We start from the raw sequence: 20552 nt of genomic DNA, 5'->3' as shown, positions 1-20552 counted from the left end.
AAAGTCACTCTTCCCTTCTGCAACACTGGTTAGGTGGGCAAGTGAGCACCAGAGGATTGACAGTGTCGTTGAAGCAAGGAAGTGAAGCATGCAGGCCTTTATAGTAAATAAAAGGAGCAGAGATGAGCAAGAGAAGAGGGTGCAAATTTAGGAAACGTCCAGTGATATGGGTAGGTTATGGCCCTATTGCCTTGTATCTTTGCTGTTGAGGACATTTTCTAATTTTCCTTTCTGCACTATAGCCCCATTTGTTTCATTGTTTAACACCACTGTTTTACAAACCTGCTAGGTACAGACTACCCAGAGTACAGTGAGGACAGGGATGTAGATACAGATCGCACCATAAAGAAAAGAAGATACACAATTTTTCAGCCAAGTTGGGCAAATGTCTTTGACTGGCTTTCTATGAGTAGGCGCGGAGTGAAATTTGCCTTCTGCAAGACTTGTAACACGGATTTCACAATCCATCATGGGGGCCGACATGATCTGCAACAACATGCCAACAGTGAGAAACACAGACAGAATTGCAAGCATACAGCTGGAAGATCTAGAGTGGATTTCTTTGGACCTCAGAGTTTAGCAAGTACAAAGGTGGTTGAGGCAGAGGTTGGTTTTGTGTCTCTCCTTGCTAAACACAACTTATCATTTGCAGCAGGATAACACATCCTGAAATCTATGAAGAAGTGTGGAGAGGATCAAGATGTTCTCCATAAAATGACATGTGGAGCAACGAAGGCAGCATGCATTGCACGGGATGTTCTGGGGCCTCATTACCAGAATGATGCTGCAGCAGCCTGCCAGAAATCAACATTCTGTGTGTATATGGACCAAAGCACAGACATGGGAGATGAAAAACTGTTAGTCATCCTTGTTGGTTATCTTGAAGAAAAGGCAAGCAAAAATGTGATGATTCTTTCATATGCCAGAATGTGTGTCAGGAACTGGACAAGCAATGTTTGATTCTTTAATGTCCACTCTGACAAAATTTAATATTCCAGTTTCCAACATTGTGGGCTTTTCTTCAGACAGTGCTGCCTCAATGATTGGAAAACACAATTCTGTGCTGTCTCGTTTAAAGGAGGTGAAGCCCACAATTATAAACATTGGGTGTCTCTGCCACTTGGCAGATCTCTGCAGTAAGGCTGCTGTAAAAGCACTACATTCACCGCTTGAAAAACTTATATCAGATGTGTACTGCCATTGCAGTTCCAGTGCACAAAGACAACAAAAACTGCAAGAATTTGCTTAGTTAACAGATACTGACCCCTCAAGATCATTAGACATGCACCTACTAGATGGCTCAGTCTTGGTAAGGTTATTAACAGAACCCTGGACATGTGGCCATCTCTAAATTCATATTTTCTGTCTGCAGAGCCAAGTTCTGCTAAGATTGACTTAATTTCTAAAAACCTGCAGAGTGATGAAGTGCATTTGATTTTTATGTATCTTCAGTATACACTGGAACCCTTATTGGAGTTCAACATACAGCTTCAGAGCAGAGAAAGCCAGCTACTGACACTGTATGCCACTGTGCATAAACTCCTGCAGTAGTACGCTGGCAGACTCCTCAGACCTGCAGCTGCTGTCAGACTAATCAAACACAGTGATGTGTCAGTGTTGACTGACAGTAGCTGTGTTCTACCAAATGGTGAAGTGCGTATTGGCTATGAAGTCAAGCAGTACATGAACAGCCATGAGGAGGATATTGCCGGCACAGTCATTGAATTTTATAAAAAAGTTGCAGCTTTTTATGCTGCAGTGCTACAGAAAATGCTGAAAAAGTTTCCCATGCAGGATCACTTACTGAAAGATGCTGCATTACTTATTAATCCAGCCAAAAAATTGGACATTTCTACAGGACTTGTCAGAGATGTTGACTTCTGTCTGGGTGTATGTGAAAATGATGTTGAGGCTGAACAATTAATCGACATGTTTACCCAATATCAGATCGAGGACACGTGGAATCTGACAGGCCCAGTAGATAGGCCTCTCTCGTGTGTCAAAGTACTGGGCACACCTTCTGAGGGACCTTTGCACTGAAGGGAAACTGCCTTTCTTTAAGCAGCTGATGATGAGTCTACTTTGCTTGCACATTCTAATGCACAAGCGGAAAGAGCATTTAGTATGGTGCGGAAAGTGAAAACTGAACTGCGTCAGTCTCTGAGTGTAAAAACTCTGAACTCTTTTTTGGCAGTTAAAATGAATGAAGAACTGGACTGTTGTGATATTAAGCTGCCAAAACATGTTTTAGAGGCTGCCAAGAAAGCCACAGCAGCATACAAAAAGTCTACATCTGACGTATGACAGGATGCCGTTTAACTTGGTCTAAACTTTGTGTGAATTGCAATATGTCTGTTTAGAAAATGTAGTAAATGTGATTTTTATTTTTGTAAAGTGCTGTTTCATTTACTCGTGGTATGGTTATGGTATTGCAGATTATCAAATAAAGGTTTTTGGATCTGAGAAGTGTGTGTTATTGAATTTTACAGTTCTACCATGCTCCATGGCAATGGCACGTTTCATGCAGTGTGAAAATAGGGTGTTCCACATTTTGACCATTTGTCACACATTGTTAGGGTCTGTGTTCCACATTGGCCTCTTAAGAGGTTGAGACCTATGGTTGCTGTCACTTCTGCCAGGAGAATTTCCAAACTTCATGCTTTGTCTTAGAAACCTCCTTATTTGTTTTTTCACAAGGACAGAGTAATTCTGAAGACTAGTCCCTCTTAGGTGGCTTCTGAATTGTCCATTAATCAGTTTATAAATCTTCCTGTGTTCTTCCCAAATTTTTCAAACAAAGGTGAGTATATACTGCATTTACTAGATGTTCATCACCAATTACATTTTCACTTGCATCAAAAAAAACGTTTTAGAAAATATGACCAATTGCTTGTTTCATTTTCAGCTGCTAAGCTGGGTAAGCAAGTGTCCAAAATCACCCTCTCACATTAGCTTTCTCAATGCACATCTTGCATCTATCAAGAGAGAGGATTATCACTTTCCTCAATAATGAAAAGCTCATTCCGTGAGGTCTGTAGCTGCCTCTACAGCCATTTTTTTCAAGAGCACTGATTGATGACATCTGCGCTGCAGCTACCTGGACCAAGGTTCACACTTTCATTTTGTATTACAGATTGGACATACAGTCCAGATCAACAGCCTCTTTTGGTTTGGCTGTGCTGTGGAATATCCTTTCATAAGACCACCCAAGAGATAATGTAGCTGGGAACTCTGACCCACCTGTTGCTGAACAGATGGAAAAGACATCAGATACAAAAGTTATGTACTTTTCATATTGATAGATCTGTGTTGTCTTTTTCCATCCTTCCTCAACTACCCACCTCCCATCCTCCATATCATGTATTTTAATGTTTTCTTCCCTTTTAAGTGGTCAAATCTGGTGACTCCTACCGGACCTGGCCTTGGGTTCTTGGGAGACTTTTCTGGATTGGCGTACAATTTTTTTGAGTCAGGTGACCTTCTTTTAGACATCCTTTTTTTACAATCCCTGTTTCTTTCTAACTTATAGTGGGCAAACTTGACCTGAGGTTGCTTGTTCCTTGCATAGGTATTATGGGTAGGAGCACTGGCTCCAAAAGCTTGAGAGCGTCCAAAGTCAGATTTGAAAACCAGATGTTGAGGAAAGAGGTAAGGATATCACTTTCATTTTCTTTGATCGGGGAGACAAGATTTTGATTGCTTAATCTCCCATGTACGTGTGTTCTTTTACAATAAATTAGATAATGTTACTCTGCTGAACTGTGCTGTATGAAGTTATTATGTATCTTAACAATGGCCATGGGGTGCCATGTTTATAGCTGCTGCCATGTGCCCCAGACCTCTGAGGGGTACCTCCCCATTGACAGCTGTGGGATTGCAACAGGTGTGCCAGTGGATTGTAGAACACTGACTTTGTCTTCCAGTAAGAAGGATTTTGTAAGTCTTGGCAATGTTAATGTATTTTATGGTATGGAGCCAGAATATGGAAGCATTGACCATAACGCACAACTTAATGAGCAGTCCAATTAGAGACATACAGCACTGTATGATATATTAATTGTTCCTGAGTGGTGGCGGAACAGAGCCAGTCATCCAGGTGCAAGAAGATTTTGTTCTCAACACACACCATTAGACTGCTACTACTGACATACCCTTGGCGAACAACATTGCAGCTATAGTGAGATTGAAGAGTAAAATTCTGAATGGGTTGTGATAGGCTCCAACCTTAAAGCACAAGTATGCCCTGGAGTCTGTCACAGATTTATTGTCTAAATAAACATACTGGCGATCCAAGGAGTACTTATTTTCTCCTGACACCAGGAAGGAAGCTATTGTTTGAATCAAGACCATTTCAACTTTTTTCTTTACTATATATTGATTTGGGCATGAGTTTCTTTGCCATTATTGGTGCCTTTGAGTAGTAACTTTGATCTCTGAGGTGGTGAGCTCTCTTGCCTGGTTCTTTTTTGTAGAAGGCTGCCTAACTTTTGCCCTGTTGCCTGTTTTTTCACTGGGTAAGGTATCCAGCCAGAACTTTGGGGTTGTAGTCTTGCTGCTAAATGGGATATTATAGCCACCTGCCCCATGTGATCTACATCCACTGGTGTTAGTGGAGGGACAATCATCTCAAGGCTATCTCTAGAGGGAGACAGTCATAGAACACTTCAGGATCATTGTTGTGTGCCCTGAGGCTAACTATAACCTCCTGGTGAATGGCAAAAACCTCTTCACCTGTGCAGGTGGCAATTTTAGAAGGAGCCATGCTGGTGCCCCTTCCTGCACTTTCTTTCTAACAAGGCTGTTGGCATCACCAGTACAGTATTTGTTGTAGCTTCTTATTTAATGACTCCTGGGGAGGGTTGGTCTTTCCTACATCTTTCTTAGGTGTTTATTGACATCTTCACTCAACAGGAGTAGCCCATTGAAAGTGAGGATGTTATGAAGCCTGTCTTGATGTCTTCCACAAAATCCATTAGCCTAAACCAAATATGTTGGCTCATTGCTATGCCTGCTGCTGCAATTTTAGCCAAACCTTCAGCAGTGTTGCAAATGACACAGACGTTGTGGTTCATAACATTCATGGAGGTATGGCCTGGGCTCTTAAGCTTTTCATTTTGATAACTCCAGAGCACAAAATCTTTTGGCACATCTGATATCTCATCTACCGCATGAAGCATTTCATTGTGTACCTTCCATTGGAAATAAATCATATAAGTCAGATGGCTCAGTGTACACAATGGCAAGGTGGAGAATGTTATTGTGAGCTTCCCATATCTGTCCATTTGCCTGGACTCTTTATCCAGTGGGTGGATAGTGGGGCTGTGAGAAGGTCTGATCTCTTTTTATGGCTGCACACTTTTGCTTTTTAGAGTACCTAATGCCTGGGCAGTTAGAAAATTCTGTTGATTTCTTCGATACGGGAGATGCTGTGTCTGAGTTGTCAAAAGCAACAAATCTTTCAAATGTCCATCAATGGAGGGGGTCACCCGGGGGTGGGGGCAAAGTTAAACCTCTATGCAGTCTGTAACTTCCTGTGTGTTGCAGGAATGGGGTCTGTTTGCCATTCCTATTTGTTTTCTGAACGAAGTGGAGTCATTCTCCAGATTTGTTGGTATCAATGGTTAAAGCAGAAGAAGTTACACCCTCCTCATCACCCAAGGTATTTACTGGAGACTTTAATGGGGAATCGGTGTATATTGATTTATGGATGCTTTGCAGGGTGTCTTTGATAAGGATTCCTAAGATTTGGATGATAAGAAAGTTTTTCTTGTCACTTCCTGAGAGTGGCATAGAAGGCTGCAGCAGATGCTCATAATGGCATGCTATGAGCAGTTTCAGCAAGTCCACCAGACACAGTTATGTCTGGCTGTGCCTGCTTCAGCATCTACACTTGCAGGAGTTGCTCTAAAGATACACAGTTAGGTGCAACAGCACTGGCTACACCACTGTCTACCTTCGCAATATCAGTTTTGACAAGGTCTGTGTAAAGTCATAATTGCTTATCAGTGCTGTGATCATCAAACTGGTGTTCCAAAGGTCACAGTCAATGCAGCAGTACTGCAGGTGGCATTGGCAGCATGCACACTATGAAAACCAGTGTTGGTTGCAGGCCCTGCAAATATGATGTTGCATATTTCATGCCTATGTGTGTCAGCTCCAGTCCAGTCAGTGATGAGTATATAATCTGAGGCAGCATCAGTACTAGCTCAGTGGGAAGTAGGAAGGGCAAAGCCAACTCTAATATATTTGCCAGTGTTGGTGGCCTCTGCGCTGGAGGCTTCAACATTAGGATAGTAGTCTGTATGTAAAGTACTGCAGTGCTGAAGCCTGTAGTAGTGAACAGCACATCATTTGTGACTCTGAGAAGCTCTACCAGTGCCCCTTATCCAAGCATACAGAAGACCTAGACCCTTTTGCCTTTAATGTTGAAAAAGACCTAACCACATTTCTGGTGTTGATGGATGATTTTGTTGCTGGGGCCTTCACTGTGAAGAGCTTTCACACTAGAATCTGCTTCTTCAATATAGCTTTTTGTCTTTTTAACCAGCCAGTTTCAGGAAGTATGGCAACAAAACATCCATGAACTAGCTTTAGCCTCTAAAGAATCCTTCAGATCAGGTGTTCTACCTATAAGAGCCTGTTTCACGTTCTCCAACTGTCAGGGCTCGAACAGAGCTCCATAAAAGTACACTTGGAGTAAGAAAAGTTTAAGAACTTATTTGCTGCTGAAAAGAGCTCTCCTTCAGTAGGCCCAGTGAACCTGTTGGTTGGCTAGTGATGAATATGTCCTGTTTGGGAGAAATATTTCACAAACATTTATTTTATGAAGAAAATTAGTTTTTCTTTGAAAATCATTGTGTTTATCTAGGAAACTGAATGTATTTGGACAGTCATTGCATTTCTAATGGAATTGCTATGTAAATTCTTGTGAGAACTTTCTGTGAAGAAAAGTTTTATTTTTGACAGAAATTTTATTCAGATTGTGAACTGTTGTGTGTTTGGGGCAGTATACTGTGCTTGTGGAGGACTGTCAGTGATTTTCTTAGATCAAGAATTTTTCCATTTCCCCAAACAGAAGAATCCTGGAGGCCTGTGCTAGGTCTTTCTTTTCTAAATGTTTTGTTGTCAAGATTCCAAAGTTCAGCATGCCGTATCCTCAGTCCCTTGTACCTCCATTTTCCCCTCTAGCTTTCATGGTAAAGCCTGATCTAAATAGCAGTTGTCATCATATTCCTATGGCCAAGCATTTCAGACGATTTGTAAGATTTGATTTTTCTGGCTTACACTATCAGTTTTCTCCTTTGGACTCTTCACTGCACCAAAGATATTGACAGATACTTTGAAGCATTCACAATTTTCCATATTTGGACAATTATCTTATGTTTGCAGACTCTGTCCAGTTGTCAAGAGTTTTTAGCAACTGTCCAGAGACTTCTACTCAATGTAGGATTTCAAATCTAAAAATGAAAGAAATCCCAAGGCAACAGTGTAAAAACACAAGCAAAAAAAACAAAAAAATAAAAAAAAATCCCCACTGAAAAGCACAAATGGGCCACCTCAGAGAAAAGTGTTTTTAGCGTAATAAAATTTTAATGAACACTTTCATCAGAGATTTCTTCAGGATTTCATATCTACTTTCAGAAATCTTCTATCATCCCTTCCCACAGAAGTATTCTTCTGGGATGTTTGTTGGAATCTGCATTGAGACGAGCCTTTCTTCTTTAGACAAAGTTATCATGTTTCAACAGTTCTTCTGAGTTTCTCCAGTCAAAACCAGACATCTGCAAGAGAGTTTATTAGGTTTCTGAGGTACTTGATGTCTATAATTCTCATGCTTCCCCTTGCCAGACTACACATGAGGAAAATATAGTGGTACCTCATATCGGTCTTGACTTGGTATCTTCACCCCATGTCGTTTCAAATCCCAGTTCTGGGATTTGTAAAGGGGGAAACTGGATGGTGGGCAGACCAAGTAGCTTGCAATCCAGGTCTTCCATTCTCCCTTCTGATCCCCTTCTAGTCAGTTACCACAGATAATTTATACCTGCAATGGGGAGTGGTTTCAAAAAAGTACAAGCTCTTCATCCTGGGGTCTTCTAAGAATTGCTTTTACTGTGGGAAACACCTCAAGTAGATCTGTTTACCTCCCTTCAGAACAGACAACTAAAGACATTTTGCTCCAGTACTCCTTGCAAACAGGCCTGGAAGACAGATGTTTTCTCATACTCTTGGAAAGGAATGTTCTTATATGTTTTCTTATCCTTTCGACATATATTCACCATTCTAAAGATCAACAAGAACTCTGCATAAATTGTGGTGGTGACTCCCTTTTGGCAAAGGCAATGTTGGTTCTCCCTTCTTTGCAGTTTGGCCTAGGGCAGTTACTACTACCTTCCCCACAGAGTGGATTTTCTTACACAAAACTTGGGAAATTTGTTAAACCCCAGTCCAGAAACTCTTCACCTAACTGTCAGGATGATAGAATTTTGATATCTTTAAGGCACTTTTTTTCCTGAATTCATATAGAAGGTGCTAAAGGAGGCAAGAACATATTTCTATTAGAAAATGATGTATGGTTAAAAAAAGGATATTTATAGTTGGTGCCATTCAAAGAACCAAGATCCTTCTCAACTGTGGCTGCCTCTGTTTCTTGATTATTTGTATGAGTTACTGTCCAGTGGCCTTTTGTATTCCTCTTTCAAGGTACATTTGTGGGCCATTTCTGCTTATCTTCCCTTGGATTCCATCTTTCTATTAATGCCCAAGTTAAGCAGTTTTTGAAAGGGGTTTTAAATACTCGTCCACATTGCAAAAGTGGCTGTTCCTTTGTGCTTGAAAAGCTTACTCAGGCCACAGTTGAACTAGTTAATGAGGCTGAATTGAAGATCTTTTTTAAAACACTTTATTGAATTATCACTTGTGACATAAGCAAACTTACATTTATGTAAAAGGAATCAAACCGTATTATCAAATTCACATTTACAAACATTATCAGACATATAACAATATATGTGGCTATAGTTTAAGCAACATTACATAAATTATTCAATTCCTGTATTCTCTAAAACTTCATTCTTCCTCCAAAACATTTTCTGCATGCATTGTTCACACAATTTCCATTTTTATTCCTACCCTTTTCTAAAGACCTAACTTCCTGTTCTTTCATCTCTGTTATAATATTCACTACTTCAAACATAGATGGCTTAGATTTTGATTTCCATTTCTAGTGATTGCTTTTTTGGCAGCCAATAGAATTAAAGACCTTACTTTGCCTATGCAGTTCCATCTTATCTATTCTCTGTACACCTGATTGCAGTCATCCCTATCAACAGAATCTCCTTTCTGCATTCCCATGTTTGCTTAATTCTTAGTATACTTTTTTCTACTTTATGAAAATAATATTCTGTATAACTGCTGTTATTCTTCTTAAGGATCTGCATCCAAAAATCCTATTCTTTCCTTATTTCTTGAATTATCCCTTGCTTCATCATCATCATCATCATCGTCATCATCATCCCTTTCCACTTTGAATTGTAGCTTTCTACTTTTATTATGTTTGAGACTTAATTGTTTAGCTCTGAAATACCCCTTCAAATCAGGTAATCCTAAACCTCCTTTTTCTGGTTGGAGTATCAGCTTATCCCAGTCTTGCCCTCTTCCCCTCCCATACAAAATCCTTCAACTCTTTAGTAATTGCTGACCACAACTTCTCAACTGGTTGATAAAAATATGCTTGACCTGAGTATAAAGTTAAAGAACATTTTTACTGCTTGTTTCTTGTTATCCATATCCACAGGCAAGAGCTTCCAGTTTCTCAGAGGTTGTATTATATTTTGTTTAGTCTCTTCCCACATATCATTATCTGCCATAACCAAATCCTTTTTTAATTCATACTCGTAAATACTTCATATTTATATCCACATAAATATGGATAGTGCTGTACCAGTTCATGTGTGGGTACATAGTTTATATTTATAACCTTTGTTTTATTTTCATTAATTTTGTATCCCAGAAATAGAATAGAATATTCTACAACACTGAGATGCCCTTTTCTGGTTCCACCAGATACAAAATAATGCCAACTTTTCTGGAACACCATACCAATTATATTCTTGTGTTTTTGAGTCCCTTAACAGTGGTTCTAAATATAACATCAATAACACAGGGGAAAGAAGAAACTCCAGCCTGGTTCCTTTCTTCAGACATAACTTGTCTTATAGGAACCCTCCCACTTTGATTTTTGCCTCTGATCTCTCATATATCCTTCTAATTAATCTTATTATTGTATCAGGAACTACAAGTGCTTCCATTACCTTACTCATAAAAGCCCAGCTTATTCCGTTGAATGCTTTCTCTGTATCATGACCAACCTATAACAGTGATATTTTCTTACATTCTGCTTCCGTCTGGATCATCATTGTTCTGTTAATGTGGTCAGAGATTTGTCTCCTCTCCACAAAACCACACTGGTCCATATCTATCAATTTTGGCACCATCATTGTCATTCTTTTAGTCATTATAGACATAAACACTTTATTATCGTGGTTTAGAATAGAGATGGGCCTATATGAAGCTGGATCAGATGGGTATTTACCATATTTAGTTATTACAGCCACCACAGCTTTTTTTCCAGGATTTTGGTGCCTCCCCTCCTTTTAAAATACTGTTGAACAAAACCTTTCAGATTTCTATCACTTTCTTTCCTCCTAACATCCAGAGGAATACCATCTGTTCTAGCGACTTCCTTTTAGATTGGTTATACATTATCATTTTTATCTCACCTCCTCCTCTCTTAACTGTTAGTTGTTAAGCCTCATCTGCCTTTAACATTGGCATATTTGTCTTCAATAAATATTGCCATTTGTGCTTTTTCTTGATTTCCTGACATTTTTGCTTTATAGAAATTTTCATAAATTTTCCGCAATATCCCTAGTACCTCTGCAGGATATTTTTTTTTAAATATAGGGTCCCTAAATGTGGCAACAACCATTTCTACATTTTGTTGCCTAAGCCATTGTGCCAAAAGGTTTTGTGCTCTGGAGTTATCAAAAACAGTTGCTTAACAGCATTCTTTTTAAACTCATGCATGTTATCCAGGTACTTCATTATTTTCTCTTTAGCACACTGCAATTGCGCCTCCATTTGTCTCCTTATTTTGTAATACTTTAACCTTTGTCAGCCACTATAAATCATTTTTATTACTTCTTAAGCATATCTTTCCTTTTATTTCTACCCTATTTTTAAATTCCACTTTCATTTTATTCCACTCACTAGCTATAACTTTTGGAGTGCTTTCTATTTTCCCTTATAGCTCCCAGATAATTTCCACCACCCATTCCTTAAATTCCTCTGTTTTTCATAGGTAGGTGGGGAAGTGCCTGTGTATCATCCTTACTTCATTATCCTGCATTTTTATCTTAGTAATTACTGGTGCAGGATCTGAAATAGTTATTGGATGTATAACAAAGTTCTCAATTAAATGGTCATGTTCCTGTGAAATATAGTTTCTGTCAAGTCCAGCCCAGTTATTGTACCTTGGGGAATAATATGTAAATTCTCTCTGAGTTCATGCTACTGAATTCACATCTTTCATACCAAATATTTTCATAAATATCTTCAGAAATCTACCCTCTTATGTTATATTTTCCCTTCTAGGCCTCCCAATACATCCTTATTGTTGCAAATGAAATTCCAGTCCTCACCTATAAATACTGCTCCCTGCTAAAAGCCGATTATTTCTCCCAAAAGTCTTTTAAGCTGCAAAATATAAGTTTTAGTTGGAATATAAATACATGCCAGTGTAATCCTTAATCCATTGCCCCTTACTACTACAAATCTGTCATTATTATCTTTTTCCTCTCTTCTGTCAGTATTGGAGCTCCTGTGGCAATTAATGTAAGTACTCTTCTTTTTGTGTTTCCCAGATATCTTGCAGAATATCCATCCTGAAATCTCTTCTTTATCAAATTCACATGCTCATTTCTTTCCAGATGTGTCGCTTGTAGCATTTCCATTTGCACTCTAGATTTCTTAACATAGTTAAGTATTCTTTCCTTTTTGTTTATACCTGTGAGACCATTGACATTCCAGGATAATATGGAAAGAGTCACCATTATGGAAAGACATCATTATCCCCACCTATTATATATGTCAGCTTTTTAAAATGTCTAATTCCAGGATTTGTGATACATGTGCCCATTAATGTTTGGCAGACTAATCTTTTATACATTTTTTCCTGTAATCAACATTGAAACTTATGTCATATTTTACAAGACATTTTGTTTTTATAAACACTCTCAAGAAACCAGATACTTCGCAGAACATATTCAATTAAAACAAACACACATAACGATGTACATCTTTAAATAATGAAGTTTAACCTCTCCTAATAGGAACATTTGTGCCAAATAGACAGCTGATAAAACAGACCCTAGTTAACCTAAAATTGAGGTTATCCATGCTAAGACACACATTATTGCCTGTGCTTCTACTTAAACTGATTGGCATCTGTTCTTTTTTTTTTATATTTATTCTCCCTCCCACAGACGTGAAAACTACTTGCATACTTTCAGAAATCATTAACTTTTAGCCATGAAGAAACCTGTGTCCTGAACTTTACTGCCCTATTATCACCTTGCCTTCATAGAAAAGGAAAAGGAAAAAAAGATAAATGAAGTTCTCTGCTGTGGCCTGAAAACTAGCTGAAGCATTTATTGTTAAAGGAAATCTTTTCATTATATTCAGTTTTCCCATATTTACTTGTTTCCACTTAAAATTTGCCAAGGGTCTTAATCCAGACATTAACCTATGTAGAAGTAAGAGAAAACATATCAGCTCTACATATATTATAATCAGTGTAATTTTACACTGACCAGAACAAATCAAGATTTTGCACTGACATTTTGAATCTCAGCAGTATTATATTAGACAACAGTACCCTCTCTTTGTTGCAGAAATGTTTTTCATTTGTGCCTGCTCATTCCATTGATATTACCAGAAGTGCTAATAGAAATTAAGGTTTTTTAAAGAAAGTTTAATTTACAGTACATTATGCATAATGTATTGACATCTAGATCTTTGAATGAAAAAATAAAAAATTTAGTACTTACAATCAACCTTTGATTGGTACTCTTCAAGCTTTTCAGAATATTTGAGAACAAGATTTGAGAGTTAAGCTGAATCGAAATTTACAAGCAGACAATCTTTCAACTGATGAGAAAGCTGCTTTAAATTGTTTGATGAAAAATAAGGATGTCAGGGTCATGAAAGCAGACAAGAGTGGCATGCTGGTGATCATGAATACTTTTGATTACACTGCTGCCATAAATAATCTACTGAATGATGAGTCCTGTTATAAGGTTGTTTCCTGTGATTTCATCCATAGCAGCTTTTCTACAGTAGGCAACACATTATATGATTTATTTTGTTAAGGTGCGTTGGACTATCAGACATATTGCCTTTTCCATGTGGAATTTCCAAAAATGGCTGTGCTTTTCGGAATTCCCAAGGTTCACAAAAAACAAACAACTCCACCTTTTAGACCAATTGTTTCTGCTTTATCTTCAAAGACTGAGCCTATTTCTATCTGGCTGGATAAGACTTTGAACCCTGCGGGTCAAGCTTCTCAGTTTTATCTCTGTGATTCATGGCATTTGTGAGAAGTATTAGGGAATTTAAGCATTCCTAAGATTCCCTTTTATTTTGCTTCACTTGATGTAGCTTCCGTATACACTTCCATAGATCAGGAGATTGGCATTGATTATTTGAGGGAATATTTGGACAGCTTTACCACTTTCACTAGCCATGAAGTTAATATCATCTGTGTTCTTATGGAATTAATTGTGGACAGCAATTTTTTTAGTTTTAATGAGAGATTATGCAAGCAAATGTCTGGTGTTGCCATGGGGGCTAGGGTGGCCCTGTGTTTGCTAATTTGTTCATGGTGATGTGGGAACAAAAATTTGTTGTTCAGCACCCTAATTCAGACACGATCTTGTTCTATAGATGTTACATAGATGGCCCTGTTATTATGTGAGGGGGGCAGCTATATTAAGTATTAACTTATTGGATATTCACTTAAGTTTTGATTATGCTAATGAGGTATTTGTTAGCCAAATTTTTAGGAAGTCTACATTCATCTGTCATTATTTGCACAGAGACAGCTTGCATCCTATGCATATGAAACGTGGTGCTATCAAAGGGCAACTCATACGTTTGAGCAGGCTTACACACAGTGTGTTTTTCTGAGTGAATTATCCAAGTTGCACAGTTTTTTTTTATTGATAGAGGTTATGGAGTGCATTGGCTCAAAAAGTAGAGGAAGATGTCCTTTTACTAAGGAATACAAAAGCTTGTCCCATTTTGAGAAATCTTTTTCATCTGAAGTTGGTGGTCCCACTCCTGGAAGTGAATGTAGAGAGCAGAAAGAATTTTGTCTCAGCTTTGCCTTTGTCTATTTGTAATGACATGTGGGTTATTAAGGACTGCATTATTGACAACTGGAAGGTACTTATGGGCAATGCAGATTTGGTCATCATTATTGGGACTAAGCCTGTTTTCACCTTTAAGAAATCCCAATACTTTGTCCATTTTAGAAAGAAGTACAGCCACCTCTATAGTGAAGAAAACTAGTTTAGCATATGGCACTTACAGTTGTGGACATTGCCAACAATGTAGCTACATTGTTAATTCATCTTTCTTCTTGTGGCTATTTATTTTGGGCCATACAAAGATTTGTCTGTCGCTCAAACTGTGTTGTGTACACTGCTAACTGTAATTCATGTCAGAGTTTTTATACAGACAAAACCATTAGAGCACTCAACAGAAAAATTTATGAGCATTGTTTAGCCATTAAAAAGAAAGACTTTTCGAATGGTTTGGCCAAGCATGCTGGGTCTTACACAAACCTTAAGAAGTTTACTTTTGCAGTATTGGATACAGTTAACAGTACTGGGTTCGTTGGTGATTTTAAAACGATTAAAAAACTGCAGTAAACTAATAAAATAATAAAACACCAGCCAACAGTTCAGAACACGATTCACTTTATTCCAGGTATTCCACTTGGAATAAAGTGAATCGTGTTCTGAGCTGTTGCCTGGTGTTTTATGATTTTAAATCTATACTTGAATGCAAAGAAACAGCCTGGCAGATCAGACTTAGTGCTGATCAGAAATGAATCTTTTAATATTAAATGTTTTTTTGCTGCAGCACAAGTATACTTGAATATTTAATTAACATTTAAATGTAATTTTTTATTTATTTTTTATGTTTATTAATTGACAGTCTTTGTATACTAATATTTAGTATATGTTACTTTAATTTGGTTTAAATGTGATGTAAGCCATTGCAAGTTTCTTTTGGTCTGATTGGATCATTTGACCTATTTGGAGGGTTATTTAAATGCTTTTAATTCAGTTTATACTTTTCCTGATGAAGTTCTAATGAAATTAAAGAACAAAAGCACTTAAAAAATAATCTTTTGTCTGTGGATATTCATCACTGACAGTGGAGTTTGTTTAAGTCTTCAGTTTAAGTTTTGAGTTGGTGGTGCAGTATTTTTATAAGATTGTAGCCTACTTACCTAAACATACTTTTGTCCAGCTGTTCTTCTCTTTTTGCACTGTAATACCTACATTTCTTAATACCAAGAAAGAAAGTGAAGAAAAAGGAAGAAGGCATCTGTTTACTTTAATAATTATATCAAATACAAGAACAACTAAAATACTTTACTGTAAAATATGCAATTTATATTGTGAAAATTTTCATAGAAATACTGTTAAGAAAAAATGTTTTATTTACAGTTATCTTTTTCCTTCCTCCTCCCCTCCCCTCAGAGTCCTTCCAGACATTAAAGACATGAAGTGAGGCAATTGTCTTTCAGTACCAGAGCAGTTTAACAAAGTCAACAAAAGCCTACTGTTTCCATTTCTTCTTATACTGCCATATTTCACAAATGTGATTGGTGCACACATCCTTGTCAACTTTGTTGTCTTCTGTCTATTGTATCCTGCCAGGCTGAGCCTGAAAATGGTCCACTGGGATTACTGTTCTATCCGGTAGGAAATGAAAAATAAATAAATCGATATCATTATCCATAAAATTAACAAAAGCTAATACTGTGTATGTCTTTTAATACAAAGGCTTTTTATAAGAACCCCCCCCCCCCGACTACATTTCAATGTCATTTGTTCAGTTTTTGCAGATTTAGACATGAGAACTAAGGTACCTGTAAGACTGGCTTGGCACTTTACAAATATGGGCAGTCATTAGAGAGCAACTGTCAGTCCTAGTAAGTGCCAGCAGTAGCAGTTTTTAATGACAGAACATTTAATGCCTATAGATGGCATAAATGACGTTAAGCAGGCTTTGTTTGTTTTGATTTTGACATATCTAGTTATCACTCTAACTTAAGTATGGCAGCTACTGCAAAGGTATCACATTCTTAAACATTGGCTTCTGTGAATGTGTGTACATGATCAATATAAAATTCTTTTCAAAGTTAAAGGGCTGCATTAGTAATCATATACTTATGTATGCAGAGTGCAGGTTTGCAAAAAGGGCACATTGGAAATCAATTACTTTAAATCTGAAATACAGCTAACCGACTCCTTCCATGATGTAATCTTTTTTAATTATGGCTTAAAAACATAAAGAGTTTTATTACAGTATTTTCTTTAGCTATGACATACTAATCAGCTGTATGGAATATTGCTGTGGAAGCAAATAAAATAACACATGTATCTATATGTGGCAGTGAGTCCTTTTGAAGCAGGTTCTTACATTTACCTTAATGTCTTAATGTACCAGGAAGTTCCAAAGGTTTTTGTGTGGCATTTTCTGGCTTATGTAAAGTATATAATTAAATGCTTAGGTATAAGATACAAAGAGCCTACCTTTTCTACTTCCTAGCTGGTAACAAATAAGGAGTTGTTTTTGGGGGGGGGGGGTGACATTTACTTTACCATTATTCATAATTATTCCTAAATAAATTATTAAAGTATTATTATATTTCTTTGAATCCCTGGCTGGACATGACTCTTTGGATTTCCAGACTTGCTCAGTATCGATCTCTTTCATACATGAATGAAGTGTGTGTGTGTTGGGGGGGGGGGCTGAATTGTCTACCTCTCTCTAAAACACAATGATCTACTATATTCTGTTTATGATGTAGCCACTTAAGCATTTCAGCTGTTTCCCTAAACACAGATTGATCGAATTTCTACACTATTCCCGGTAGTAGAATAATGTTTATTCTCGCATCACATCTAGTGAAACTGTTAGTCATACAAATCCATATATTGTGTGTAATAAATAACACAGATCCAATCGGCTGGCTGTGGTCACAATAAATATTCTAAATCTATTGGAAAAAATTCACATTTGAATGCAGTACATGTTAATAGCTCCAGCATAAGCAACTGCCAGAAATATACAACACTGTAACAGAGGCACTGAATCGCTATGATGGCGGGGTATCTTGTCATGTACCTGTTGTAAGATCCAGTTTGTTCTGCTAAAGATCAGTACCTCTCAACCTCTTGGCACAAGAAATCTGGACAGGGTACAAAGACCTAAAACTACAATTTCTAAATATTGCTTTTATATACATAGAAAGTTGCTATAATAACAGGATTTGTGTCAGCATGCATTTTCTGAAGGATATGAAGTCTGACACTCAAATGTTTGTCATTATTTAGAGACTTCCATCCGCAGAGATTTGTCAAAAGACAACTGCTTTTATGAGGAACAGACCCAATCGGCTGGCTGTGGTCACAATAAATATTCTAAATCTATTGGAAAAAATTCACATTTGAATGCAGTACATGTTAATAGCTCCAGCATAAGCAACTGCCAGAAATATACAACACTGTAACAGAGGCACTGAATCGCTATGATGGCGGGGTATCTTGTCATGTACCTGTTGTAAGATCCAGTTTGTTCTGCTAAAGATCAGTACCTCTCAACCTCTTGGCACAAGAAATCTGGACAGGGTACAAAGACCTAAAACTACAATTTCTAAATATTGCTTTTATATACATAGAAAGTTGCTATAATAACAGGATTTGTGTCAGCATGCATTTTCTGAAGGATATGAAGTCTGACACTCAAATGTTTGTCATTATTTAGAGACTTCCATCCGCAGAGATTTGTCAAAAGACAACTGCTTTTATGAGGAACAGACAAAAAATATCAGACAAAAATCTGGATTTTCTGTGAAAATCCAAACAATTCAGAGGTATTATTGCTGCTAGATTTATAAACTTGGAAAGTAACTGTGACTGTCCACCAGGGAATCTTGAAAGAAATACCATCCAGAAAAGTGATTATATGGCCTGTTTAACCTCCTTGACTATGAAGTATCAGAAATAATGAAGTCTGATTTCTGTTTACAAAGGAGACAGAATAAGATTCTAAATAAAATCTTGGTTCAAGTTCTCATTTCTGCATAGGCAAAACATGTTGTGACCATGCACATGATAGTGGATATGAATATGAAAGAATCTACATGAAAAAAACTGACTACAATGAGCTATGTCCTCCTGTTTTGTGTTCATTGTGATATTTTGCTTCTTGGTACACACTGAAAAGAAAAAGGTAGTTTTGAATGATGTTTGTTTGCTGTTATATAAGCAAGTCTGCTAGTTTATGACACTCCATTGCCTTTATTTTATATAAGTAGAGCTACTGCTGTATTCTCATTCATTTTGGTTAATAGAAATCTGGTATATTGCCTGAACTTAATAAAATACTGCATTTTCCTTTTGGTACTGCTTCAGAAACCACTATCTCATTAATAAGGACATGTGATGTGCCCTGGCTATTTATTACTTCTGCTGAGTCATTTGCTAATTTGCCAGAATTATTGACTAATTTAATAAGGGAATTAACATCAAAATACTGAGTACAATTAACATTAACAGAGTAAAACACCACTGACATTATTTGAATAAAACAGGGAATGTGTAAACCTTTATAAATGTCTCACCCACAAAAAGAAAAAAAAATGTTATTTATGAAGTTTTAGTAGACAAAGTTTAGAATTATATTTGGCATTCAGTAAAATAAAGAATCGTATATAAAGAGGTTTAATAATTGCTCTGTGTTCCTTAATATTTTCTAAATTTGTAAACATCCCAAGTCTTGTAACTAAGTAATTAAATAATTTGATTTTGCAATTCTACCAGTTAGTTTTTTCCCCCTTTTTGATTTGTAAATAATAAATCATTTATCAATATTCAAATAATAATGCTGCTTAGATTTGATAGGCAACCTGTATTAATCAAGTGCCTGACAATAATCTGGTGACATTCTTTTCTTTTTCAGTGCAAAATACTGACCGCAACAGATAGAATGTAAGAAATCCCAGTGTGAATAACCTTGAATGCTAAATCACTAATAGGCTCTCTCAATGTCACACTTTTGCCTTCCAATATGTGCTACTTGCAATTTATCTTATCAGTAGATTGCATGGGATCAACTGAGAGGAACCCCATATTAATCATAGTATTCTGATCCACATTTAGTTGTAGATTATTAATACTTTTCTGATTATTATTTTTAGATTACAAAAATTCTGTGTCCTAGGTACAACTCCAAAATTCAGAACAGCTAAAGCAGTGTTATGATCAGAGCAGAAATTCTGTTTGAAATCAGAAAAAAAAATTCTGTTTTCCTGTTGAATAGTGGTTTAGCAGAAGAAACATTAGTTCACACATAATGTACTGAAATGCTTGTGCCTATGTGCCTGTACAGTTGCTTATATGGAAGTATTAGACATAATTTTCATCAGCTCTGTGTATATAATGAGAGAAAATAAAAAATGTTAGTCATATTTGTTACTGCTATAAATACTGTAAGAGTAACAAAATACTACTACTACTTTTTAGCAGCGATTGCTTCTGGGAAAAGGCACATTAGGATAACAGGGCATGCTGCTTATCCACTAGTGATTGTCAGTCATTGCTAGTCAGCTTTACAGATTTCCTTGATCAGATTTCACTACTGGCAGGCATGTAAAGTACTAATCTTCCTAGGGACTACTTGACAGGTTAGTAATTAAGGAAAGATTTTGATATTCTTTTTTATCGTGACATTTTCAGATGATACATAATATTGTGCGTGACATTTACTTTTAAAATACAGTGTTACACAATTCATTCTTATTTTAAATAATTTATTAAACGTACATATTACAAGCAACAAATGGCTTCCTATGGTAACAAAGACTTACATGGCTAACTAATTTTGCTTCCTTTCCAGGAGAATACATTGTAATGACTGTCTACTTCCACTTAAAAAGGAAAATGGGTTATTTTGTCATTCAAACATATATACCCTGTATTATGACAGTGATGCTGTCTCAAGTGTCCTTTTGGATTAACAAAGAATCTGTTCCAGCAAGAACGGTATTTGGTAAGTATTCTATATGATGTTATTGTTTCTATATTTTTATGTAGATTGTGCTTATTTATTCTTTGTCAGTTTCCAGTTTTGTTTTATCCATAGAAACCATGTCTGAACATTTGCAATTTTTTTACAGAGAGACCCATGAA

General features: G+C 36.9%; 1 protein-coding gene across 3 annotated transcripts in view; it reads left to right on the top strand.

Annotated features, from left to right (window-relative positions):
* GABRA4 (gamma-aminobutyric acid type A receptor subunit alpha4) overlaps positions 1-20552 on the top strand; it is a 1254879-nt gene that overhangs the window by 533370 nt on the left and 700957 nt on the right. For all 3 annotated transcript variants that reach the window (XM_044061404.1, XM_044061403.1, XM_044061405.1), the window contains one exon: positions 20260-20412. In XM_044061404.1, the coding sequence (XP_043917339.1) occupies positions 20260-20412 (153 nt within the window). The remainder of the gene's footprint in view (positions 1-20259; positions 20413-20552) is intronic.

This window comes from Protopterus annectens, chromosome 2.part0 (genome assembly GCF_019279795.1).
Source record: "Protopterus annectens isolate FY-2018-M chromosome 2.part0, PAN1.0, whole genome shotgun sequence".
Classification (NCBI taxonomy): domain Eukaryota; kingdom Metazoa; phylum Chordata; order Ceratodontiformes; family Protopteridae; genus Protopterus; species Protopterus annectens.
This window is presented reverse-complemented; position numbering and strand designations above follow the sequence as displayed.